General features: G+C 57.8%; 1 protein-coding gene across 1 annotated transcript in view; it reads right to left on the bottom strand.

Annotated features, from left to right (window-relative positions):
* Positions 1–54: 54 nt before the first annotated feature.
* The window catches only part of NFKB1 (nuclear factor kappa B subunit 1), a 41,137-nt gene continuing 30,243 nt past the window's right edge, over positions 55–10,948 (bottom strand). The window contains exons 9-23 of the mRNA XM_049786531.1: positions 9,390–9,481; positions 7,641–7,779; positions 7,053–7,193; positions 6,153–6,242; positions 5,650–5,829; positions 5,379–5,520; positions 4,566–4,680; positions 2,815–3,016; positions 2,516–2,685; positions 2,306–2,408; positions 1,748–1,872; positions 1,319–1,385; positions 1,062–1,234; positions 762–945; positions 55–465 (exon numbers count right to left, since the gene is read on the bottom strand). Coding sequence (XP_049642488.1) covers positions 332–465; positions 762–945; positions 1,062–1,234; positions 1,319–1,385; positions 1,748–1,872; positions 2,306–2,408; positions 2,516–2,685; positions 2,815–3,016; positions 4,566–4,680; positions 5,379–5,520; positions 5,650–5,829; positions 6,153–6,242; positions 7,053–7,193; positions 7,641–7,779; positions 9,390–9,481 — 2,057 coding nt within the window. The 3' untranslated portion in view covers positions 55–331. The remainder of the gene's footprint in view (positions 466–761; positions 946–1,061; positions 1,235–1,318; positions 1,386–1,747; positions 1,873–2,305; positions 2,409–2,515; positions 2,686–2,814; positions 3,017–4,565; positions 4,681–5,378; positions 5,521–5,649; positions 5,830–6,152; positions 6,243–7,052; positions 7,194–7,640; positions 7,780–9,389; positions 9,482–10,948) is intronic.

Raw genomic sequence — 10,948 nt, 5'->3', positions numbered from 1 at the left:
TCCCCTGCCCAGGGTCTCTTCCCTTCTGCAGCCGAGGCATGGTGAGAGTGAGGGTTTAGAGATCCATTTGCTTTTTCTTTTATTATAAAAAGTAAAATAAAAAATAGCATTTATAAATTCAACTTTTTTTCTTTAAAGTATTTGATCTAAAAACATATTTACAATAATAGCAAAATTCAGTAAAAGGGGGAAAGGGCCTGTGGGCTTGAGTGTGCCTGAGGAAGACCCCAGCCAGGGTATCTCAGGGCAAAGGTCCCAGTGTTAGGCTGGGGGGTCTGGGTGCTGAACCCTGACTCTGTGGGGAGGGGCTGAGCTGCCTGTGTCTCCGCAGCTAGATCTTGCCCTCGAGGGGCCCTCCGTCCGTCCGGCAGTCGAGGGGTGTCCCGTGCAGTGCGTCTGTGAAGCTGAGCTGGCGGAAGGACGTGTCCACACCACTGTCGCACACGCTGTCCTCTCGGGGCTCATCTGGGGGGCAGAGTGGGAATGCGGTAGGCCTGGGCCCTTCCCAGGGCTGAGGGAGTCGGGGAATGTGTCCTGGGGAGTGTCCTGAGAGGCCCATGCGCCCCATGGGGACAGCTGCCACCTTCCCACAGCGAGTCTCCCTCAGGGGCTGGGGGGAGCTCCCAGCAGGTGCACATGCGTGTGCACATGTGAGCATCCATGTTTACAGGCCACGTGACTTTTGTGTTTGTGTGGCTTCCCTGGCCAAGTGAACCCCGGGCTGGATGGAGCTGGGTGCCAGGCGTGGTCCCATCTCTTACCTATCTGTGGGGACCGTGTGCAGACGGGGGATCCGGGCAGTCGGGGGGCTGGGGCAGTGGTGTCTGGTGATGGGTGCATTGGGCTCCCAGGAGGGCAGAAGGCCATCTGCACCACCTGCACAGCCTCAGTGTAGCCCATCTGCCTCAGGGCCTGCAGCAGCTCCTGAACAGTGCCTCCTGACACCTGCGGATTGAGGGCCATGGACTGAGTTCCAGGTATGTGGGAGGCTGGTGGGAAGTGCCCCAGGAATCCTCATGACCCAAACCGCAGGAGACTGCGGAAGTCGGGGGTGGGGTTACCTCGTAGTTGTCCATGAGTGTCTTGGGGGGCGTGGGGCTCAGCCGGAAGGCATTGTTCAGCACACCGAGGCCCAGCTTCTGGGACAGTGTGGCCCAGTTCTTATCTGGCTCTGGCTGCTGCAGCAGCTGGTACAACTCAGCCTTGGCGTCCTCAGGCAGCTGCTTCATGTCTCCTGGAGATGGGGGTGCTGTGGCAGCTGCTGAGGGATCCCCATCTCACCCCACACCAGGAACCTTGCCCCCCCCCCCCCACTCACCCTGTACCAGCAGCTCTTTGGATGAGTATGTGGGGGAATAGGGCTTCCCGTTCAGGATGTCGAACACCTGTATTTGGGGGACATGAGGTGGGAGCCTGAGTCCTCTCAGCGACCCCTTCTAGGTCCCTGAGTTCCTGGGAAGGGCTGGATCCTGGCTTAGCAGGACTGTGAGACATGCCTCGGGATAGCCCTGTCCCCATCTGACTCAGTGAGTTGGTCAGGCAGCTGCTGGGATCTCTGAGGTCCCAGGCCTCTGTCCTGCCTCTGTGCCACTGTCCAGCTCTCACAGAACTTCAGAAGGAAATGTTATGCCCATCAGCGTGGCCTGGAGGACACTGTGTGGACTTGTGAGTCCTGTGAACATGCTCGATGGTTGGAGCCCTTCCTCTGCCCCCTGGTGTGGCTGCTTCCTGCACATGCCCGTCCCACCTGCCAGCTGGTGGCCATGTTCAGTGGAGTGGTCCCGGGCACAGCCCCTTCGTCCTCGCTGTCCTCTTCCCAGCCATCATCGGGATCAAAGAGTGGCTCCGAGTTCTCCAGGCAGGGGTCTGCACCTGTGGACAGGGAGCTCAGAACTGGGCTGGCAGGGCAGGGGTCTGTGTGTGCTCTGGGCAATATACTGCCAGTGGCAAAGGATTGGAGGCCCCTGTAGCCTGTACCTCAGGTCGATTCCAGTACTGGTGGTTGTGACAGTGATCGAAGACGCTACCACCCACCCCCAGGGGCTGTCAGCAGCTCTGGATGCGCCTGAACCAAGGTGGCAGGTGGTGGGGACATGTGGGTCAGAGCTCGGCCAGCACAGCTCTGCTTCCTGCCCTTACAGCCCATGGGATTTACCCTAGGCCCTCACAGGAGCTCAGACTGTTTCCCTGTGCAGTGACCATGGCGGTGAGCTCTCTGCGCTGGGCGTTTGTCCCAGCTGACCTGGCAGCCTAGCGACGGGGATCCCCCTGCATGCACCTGGGCTGGGCTTGGGGGTGCACAGACCTGCCGCCTTGAGAAGGGCCGCCAGCCACGTGGACCCCCTCCCGGCTGCAATGTGCAGGGGCGTGGTGCCGTCGAAGGTGGTGCTGTCCACATGGGCGTCGCCCTGCAGGCCCACACAGCAGCCAGGGGTCAGTGGGGCACCTTATGGCCTCCCTCTCCCGCACCCGCCCGGGGAGGTCTCCGTGGGGCACGCCCAGGGGTGAGCCTCACCTCCAGGAGCAGGCAGCCGGCCAGAGAAATGTTGTCCTGCTCCACCGCCAGGTGAAGTGCTGTGCGCCCTGCCTTCCGTTCCTGCGCGTTCACATCGGCTCCCGCGGCCAGCAGCAGCAGCAGACAGGGCAGGCTGCTGCTCAGCACGGCGATATGCACGGCAGTGAGCCCTGGGTGTGCAGGTGGCATTCACCGGCTGGCCGGGGCATGAGAATCAGAAGCCCCCCACTGGGACCACTCATGCCCCCACACCTGGGACACCGCTAGACGGCACAGCGCAGTGTGCAGGGCGCACTTACCATCCCCATTGGGCTGCTCCAGCAGCGGCCCAGTCCCACAGTGCTGCAGGAGGACACTCAGCACCTGGTCCAGGCCCGCCTTGGCAGCGAGGTGCAGCACCGAGTCCCCAGCACGGTCCAGGAGGCTTACGTCGGCCCCAGCCCTCAGCAGTGCGTCCACCACGTCTGCCTGCCTGGTGAGCACCGCTAAGTGCAGGGGTGTCTGTGGAAGGACGGCGGCGCCTGTCAGCAGTGTGTCTGGGCGTCTGCAGTGGCCAGGGCCACTCACCCCTCCCAGCCACCTACGGGCCAAGCAGGTCCGGGCGCTCCTGCCCCCAGCCTCTGCATCTGATACTGAACCCAGCTGTTTTTACAGATGGTGCTGGCCTTCTCAGTCAGATTCTCTCCTGCCCGGTGCAGCCTGTGCAAATAACTCAGTACAAGCTATGGGATCCTGGAGGTGCCGCTATGGAAAACAAGGTTCCACACCACACCCAGGAAGGGCACCATAGAGAGGACCAATGGTCGTGGGCCACTGTCCTCCCGCCCACTCGTAACAGCTACTGACCCCGCCTACAGAGCTCACCACCTACTCTGCCCAGAGGAGCCCTGCCCACCAACCAGGGCCCACACACAGCTGGTTCTACCCACAGAACAGAGCTCTACCCACCATGGACAGAGCCCACTCTCAGGTCAGGACCCCACCCACTGTAGCTGGCTCTACTCAGAGCCACGCCCACCACTGCTGACCTCACCCATCGCAGCTAGTTCGGCCCACCATCCAGGACCCAACCACTGGCCCTGCCCACAGAGTAGAGCCCCACTCACTATTACTGGGCCCACCCACAAACAAGAGTCCCCCAGCCCTTCCCCTAGTTCCCCTACCAAGCACAACTGGTCCCTCGGATCCACCAGGGCCCCCCTCCCCTGTCAAAACAAGTCCCGCCAGCCAGCCAAGACCACATAGATAATAGCTGGCTCTGCCCAGAGTGGACCACTGCCTACTGCTGCTGGCCCTGGGCACCAAACAAGATCCCAGTGGCTCTACCTACAGGGGTGACAGCCCTCCCCCCAACGCAAACAGCCCCGTCCATCTGAACAGGCCCTGCTTCAATGCCCAGGACCAGGTCTGTGGGAGGGTCTGACGGTGTTGGGGGAACAGCAGTCCAGAAGAGCCTCAGCCCACTTCTTTAGGAGTTTAAGAGCTATGCCAGGCATGGCACGGGGCCTGCTTGCCAGCTGCACGGTGGCCTCACAGTTGGCAGAGGTTGGCTCCACTCAGACTTGCACAGACAAATCTGCTTCTAATGAAATCAGGGTTTCTTGGTTGGGCCTCCGGGCCTGTAGCCTCCCTCAAAAGATAAGAAGGTGCTGAAGGTGCGAGGTGAGTCAGTGAAACGGGGAAAGGAGGCCATGGAGGAAAAGTCTACAGGACCCCCTTGGACCCCCCTACCATGGTGACAGAGGCTCTGAAGACAAGGCTCCCCAGACTCTGTCCCCTGGTGTCCCATATGCCGTGCAGGGCCTGTGAAGCACCTCCTGGCTTCTGAGGGAACCAACATCTCACCGAAACTGTTCCTCAATGGTTGCTAGGGTGTGAGGGGCCCATCTACCAACTGCTTGACTTTGGACAGGTATGTGGTGGCCCACAGACTCCCACCCACGTCCACTGCCCACAACGGTTTGAATCTGAACCTTGGCAGTGACCTTGGTGCCATCCTGGGACAGCACAGATTGGCTCACTCTAACAGCTGCATCTCTGCCGTGCCCACCTGGTATAGGTCGTTCCTCATGTTGACCAGGTCCTCACGTAGCAGGCCGGCTGTCACCTCCAGCAGGTCCCTCACTAGCTGGGTGTGGAGGTGAATAATGGCCAAGTGCAGGACGCTGGGAGGGGACAGAGCACAGCTATGAGTGTCCTGACCACTGGAATCCTGGGGTGTGGCCGTTCCTGACTTCGAGACGCTGCTTCCTCCATTCAGAGGTTGCTGTGACCCCAGGGGTTGGGCCTCTGCTCAGCTGTGCATGGGGAGGGTGATTCTCTGCTTTCCCAATTCCCTCTGCCCCCCATTGATGTGCTGGCCCCTGGGATTTGTTGCGAGAGAACGGAAGTTCAGCAGTGGGCCAGTACCCTGCCCGAGCCCAGTGGAGCACACGGGGTCCACGTGGCACCCCCAGCCCTGACTCTCACCTGCTTCCCAGTGGACCAACTGCCTAAATTCACCCCCCCCCAAATCCTGCTGTGCTTCCAGGGCAGGATTCAAGTCATCCACATGGGTGACAAACCCAGGGGACTAAGGCTAAAAAATTGAGGGCCAGCACCTCTTGGGCACCCCTGAAAGAATTCACACTCCACACACCAGCTGTCTGCACCAAAGGCAGGGCCTACGGACTGCAGCCTACCCAGGACCTGGAGCCTCCCTAGCCTCAGCAAACACCACAGGGACGCCATCTGCTGGGCCCTAGGGCCTTGCTAGGAGTCCCCAGACACCAGCAGGTGGTACAGTCCACTGGGCTCTGGGGCCTCGCTAGTCCCCCAAGTCACCAGTAAGGGAGCACCAGCAGGCCAGCAAGGGGCCACCCACCTGTCCCCATTTTCGTCCTGCACCATGGTCAGGTGGCGCTGCACAGCTAGCAGCATCTTCACGTCCCCAGTCACGGCGTAGTCGAACAGGGCGTTGGCATGTCTCTTGGTGAGCTGCAGTGCCTTCTCCAGAAAGAGGGGGTCTGCAAGGTAGGTCGAGTCAGCCGGTCAGGCCTGGCACTCCCCATACCGCTGTCACTCTCTCTGTCTACAGTCAGGGGAGGGGAAAACCTTCCTGGCCTGCAGAGCCTCTGAGCCTGGGAGTCACTTACCCAGGCCCTGAATGGCGTCTTTCTGTGGCCCTGCCCAGCACCACTGTGAGCCCTTGTCACCCACTCCATGGCTTGTTGGACCCGCTACAGCTTCTCCAATGCCATGGGCAGAGTCAGTGTCTGTGCTGTCCCCCTGGTCACAGCGGACAGGCCCCCTGTCACACGGGGAGTCCACGGGCTCTGAGGAAAGGAGAGATACACAGTCTGAGACGTGCCAGACCCTAGGAAACTGATGAGGGAAGGGCCACAGGCCACTTGCCAGTGGCTGTGAATCCTGCTGTCCCCCCTTATGCCCTTTTGCCTTATGCCTTTTGCTGGCTCATGGAACAGTGCAGTGAGTGGAGACAAAACTGTGGGCAGGTAGCCAGCTCCTGCCACCCCTTGGGAAATAACCACTCACTGCCAAAATGATTGCTTGGGTCTGCCCGTGCTTATACAGGTTTTCAGTGACAAATGCCCAAAGTCACAAAACCTTGGACTCCCAGGTCCCTCCGCACCCTTACCATGCTTCACGCCAGTGTTGGACTTGGTAGTGCCCGGGTGGAAGGCGATGCTCCCATAGGTGGCGAAGCCGTAATGAGGGAAGCTGTACCCTGAAGGCAGCAGGAGGGAACAGCATGGTGACCCTGCTGGCCAGGGGGGGGGGGCAGGGCAAGGGGCCCCAGACTGAGCGGGTGCGAGTGCCCCACCCTCTGAACCACTGACTGGCTCTGAAGAATCAAGTTCACAGGAAAGTGTGAAGCAGAGCAGACTCAAGCAGAGGCTGGCAGTGCCAGGCAAATGTCCACCCAGCCCACAGGGGACACAGATCCAGGGCCAGGGCTGCCTGGCTCAACTCATGGGTGGGTAAATGGTGCATGGAGCCCATTAACAGCACCAGAATGACTCCAAACAGACTAGACGTGCCTGGGGCAGTTATGCATGTCCTGAGGGACGTGAGTACATAGCCCTGAGCAGAGAAAATGGGGCAGAGAACCCTGGAGGCAGGATTCCAGGATGTCAGAACAAGAGGACACTTCCACATCTCCAGAGAAGAAAGGGCAGGAACCAGAATGAGAGCACAGTGGGAAGGGCGCTTGGCTGGCATGTGGTTGGCATGGGTTTTATCCCCAACATTCCATATGGTCCCCTGAGAACCGCCAGGAGTGATTTCTTAGTGCAAAGCTAGGAGTAACCCCTGAGCACTGCTGGGTATGACCCCCCCCCCCCCAGAAAAAAGAGAGAACAGCTCTGCAGCTTTCACAAAGAATAACAGGGACGCTCCCAGGCTGCTAACAGGAGCTGTAGTGGGTCTAGCTGTATCTGTGGGCTGTGAGAGGATCGTGCTTGTCTCTGCAATATGAGAGTAAAAGCAGCGTCCATGTGCATATACAGGCACTAAGCCCACAGCTGACCCGACTTACCTGGGCCTGCGCTGCTGGCCCCACCAGTGCCACCGCCTCCGTACATGCCCCCACCGCTGGCTCCAGCCCCGCTGCCACCACCAAAGCTGTCCGAGAAGTTGGGCATCAGCTTCTGCCGCTTCCGCTGCACCTCCTCCTTGTCTGGGTGCAGAAACCAGGGACGTGGGGTACATCACCTTCTGCTCAGAACATGGTAGCACACCTGGCCCCCAGGCCCGGACTCTGTCCTGCCTGACACAGAGGAATCTGCAGCTGCAGGGATAACCTCAAATGTCCCCCGGGACCCCACAGAGCCAGACTTCCCACTGGGCAGCCCCCAGCTGCTTCGTATCCTGAGTTCCAGCATGGGCAGCAACTCCCATACCTGCTCATGAAGCAGGGACAATTTTGTTCCCTTCCTATCACCCAAACCTCTACCAACTAGACCCAAGAGAAAGAGGAAGGCGAGTACCCCCATGTCTAGGGCAGACAGAAGCTGCCAGCACAGAGCGTGAGACTCAGGGATTCGAACCCAGAGACCATGTTTCTGACATCAGCCTGAGACTTGGGGGTGCATTGGGATGTTGCCTTCTCCGCGTACTGCGTCACCTTTGATTTCAGGGTAGTAGAGGAAGGGCTTCGGCTCACTGGTCTCCAGGTCCGACTTCCTGCGCAGCTGGACAAACACGGAGGCTGGCTTGGTGATGTTCACGTCCTTGTACTTGGGCGTCTTGAAGACGATGGCAAACTGCAGGCCACAGAGATGCAAACATTGGAGGGGGCCGCATGCTACACCGCATGCTCTGAGGCTTGAATCCCATGTGCCACCACTCAGCTGTTGGAGAGGTCTGTGGCAGAGTCTCTGCAGCTGCCTCACAAATTGGGCATCTCATGAGCAGAATTTCCCGCCCCACCTCTGCCTGCCTTGAGGCAGGCCTTTCTGTAGTGGCAGAGCTGGGGAGGGGCTGAGCCTGTGGGGTTTGAGGTGGTTGTGGCTTGGCCACACTCTGGCCTGTAGCCACTTCTGAGGGTGAGAGGGCTGCCGGGCATTTTTACATATCTCACTTGATATTCTTGGGGCGTAAAACTTATTTCTAAGAGATTGAAACTTGGTAAAGGGGCCAGAGAGATAGCATGGAGGTAAGGCATTTGCCTTGCATGCAGAAGGACGGTGGTTCGAATCCTGGCATCCCATATGGTTCCCTGTGCCTGCCAGGGGTGATTTCTGAGTATGGAGCCAGGAGTAACCCCTGAGCACTGCCGGGTGTGACCCAAAAACCAAAAAAAAAAAAAAAAAAGAAACTTGGTAAAATAGGTGGCACACGAGGCTTCGTGGGGTAGTCTTCCCACTTATAAAAGGCCCCAGGTTTGCATCACTTCTATGAAACAGAGGAAGGTCTACACTGGCAAGTGCATGAGAAGGTGCACTAGCCTTGCTTCTCCCCTACTCCAGGCCAAATCTGTACTAACTCACTCTGCTGGTCTCCTCGACAGCCTTAGAGGCAACACAAATACAAGTTCTTTTTTGGTTTGGTTTTGGTTTTGGTCCATACCTGGTGGCACTCAGGGGCTACTCCTAGCTCTGCACTCAAAAATTACTCCTGGGGGCCCGGGGAGATAGCACAGCGGCGTTTGCCTTGCAAACAGCCAATCCAGGACCTAAGGTGGTTGGTTCAAATCCCGGTGTCCCATATGGTCCCCCATGCCTGCCAGGAGCTATTTCTGAGCAGACAGCCAGGAGTAACCCCTGAGCAACGCCGGGTGTGGCCCAAAAAAACAAAAACAAAAACAAAAATTACTCCTGACCATATGGGATGCTGGGAATTGAACCTGAGTCCGCAGCATGCAAGGAAAACCCTCTCCATTGTGCTATTGCTCCAGCCCCCACAAATACAAGTTTTATGAATACTAGTTTGTGTCTATTTTGTTTTCTCCTAGTACTGTGCTCAGTGCTGGAAAACAACCACCTGTCAGAGCAACTGTGATGGGCTGAGCCCTGGGCACTGGTGGGAGGTTCTGCCATGGTCTTTGCTGGAGTCTGAGTCACGGTCCTAGGGAAAGGGACTTTTTGCAAGATGACAAGAGTCTAGAATCCCAACTGGGTCTAAAGTGATGGCACAGTGGACAAGGCACTTGCCTTTCATGAAGCTTGATCCCCGACACTCCAGAGGGTCCCCGAGCCCCGCCAGGGTGATCCCCGAGTGCAGAACCAGGAGTAAGTTCTGAGCACTGCGAGGTATGCTCCCCTCACTCAAGAAATTCCGTTCACTCTACTCAGAGACCATCTGCCTGTGGGGTCAGCACTTACCCTCAGCACTAACACTCCACGGTCAGGCCTGGCACCTGACTGCAGCTCACCTGTCTGTGCACGTCGGTGGGGGAGAAATCCCCAAAGCCTTCCCAGATGCCGCCGTTCTCTTCCTCCTCGTAGAAGCGGATCTGGATGTCATCTGCAAACAGGTCCATCTAGTCAAAATTCTCACATAAGGGGCCCACTCAGGGTGCTCAGAGCTCCCTTTAAAGACATTCATGACCCACTACAGCTCTCACAAAGCACCGGAGAACCCAGGAAAGGCCCCAGGCTGCGTATCAATGAAAGAACAGGCAGGATTCTCACTTTGCCTGCTCCTCTCTCAACTTCCTGTGTCTCCATCTCTGAACTGGCAGGCTGACTCTGTTGGGATGTCAGAACCCCCCAAAACACAGGATCCACGTGGATTTACATCCTGGTTCCCTCACAGTCCCAGGGCCCCACATGCACACGCTGGCTGGCATGATCCTTAGTTAGCACAAACTGAAGCTGAATGACACCCCCGTTCTGCAAAGGCCAAGGCACAGAAGAGCTGGCGGTACCCACAGAGCCACATTGGGGAACTCAGTCCAGCCAGTAAACAAAAGAGCGAGATTTGTTTGTTTTGGTTTTGTGACCACCCAGTAATGCCCAGGGCTTACTCCTGGTCTCTATGCTCAGGGATCCTCCTGGTGGGGCTCCTCAGGGGACCCTATGGGGTCTAGTTGAGTATGAAGCAAGTGCTCTGGCCATCTCTCCCCCCATAACCCCAGGAGTAACTCTCGCATCTCAGATCAGCTACAGGATCGTGGGCCCCACTTCCTCCCTGTGGCCTTTCAGGAACAGTCCAAGGGCAGCCCTGGGGGTGAAGAAAGAACAGCTCACAGGGCAGTCAGGTGGCAGTTAGGATAAGTGGCCATCCTTCAAGCTGTCCTCCACACTTCGTGGAGCAGCTCTGACAATTTCTGCCTCATATGGGCAGGATGGAGTGTTGCTTCCCCTCACCAGCCAGCAAGACTCAGAATAAGACACCCCTTCTTCCATCCTGCCCAGCTGACCAGAACCAGAAGGGGGACAGAAGGGGAACACATACTCCCCAAACACAACGACGCTGCACTTGGAGAGAGAGTGGAAGCTTCTCTCTGCTAGGTAAAGAGGGGTGGGACTAGAAACCCCAAAGTCCTTCAGCTGATGTTTGCCCTCCTTAGCACATTTAGCCTCAGATGAGTTTTCTCCTCAGCCAGAAGTTTCTTTTGGGGCATACATGACCTACTGTCTCCCTACCAGCTTTGCAGATGCAGAGCTCTATGCAGCGAGGAAACTTCCTTATGTGGAACTTGGATCTGATTATGTTTCAAGAGGAGAGGGTGAGAAAACCACCAGGTTCCTGAGCCTTTGCTATTTTGAGTCCCAAAGGGCAGGGAACAGGAGGTAAAGAGCTTCTGGTAGAAGCATTCGAAGAATTCTCTTCTCATGCGCACTCTGGCTTTACCTGGCATCGAGGACAAAGACGCCCCGAGAGACAACTGGCTGCAGGTCCGGCAGAGCAGCTCCTTGCAAAAGTGTGTGTGTGTAGGGCCGGGCGGTGGCGCTGGAGGTAAGGTGCCTGCCTTGCCTGCGCAAGCCT

Source organism: Suncus etruscus, chromosome 14 (genome assembly GCF_024139225.1).
Source record: "Suncus etruscus isolate mSunEtr1 chromosome 14, mSunEtr1.pri.cur, whole genome shotgun sequence".
In the NCBI taxonomy this organism is placed as follows: Eukaryota; Metazoa; Chordata; class Mammalia; order Eulipotyphla; family Soricidae; genus Suncus; species Suncus etruscus.
The sequence above is the reverse complement of the archived record's forward strand: the minus strand, read 5'-3'. Positions and strand labels throughout refer to the sequence as shown.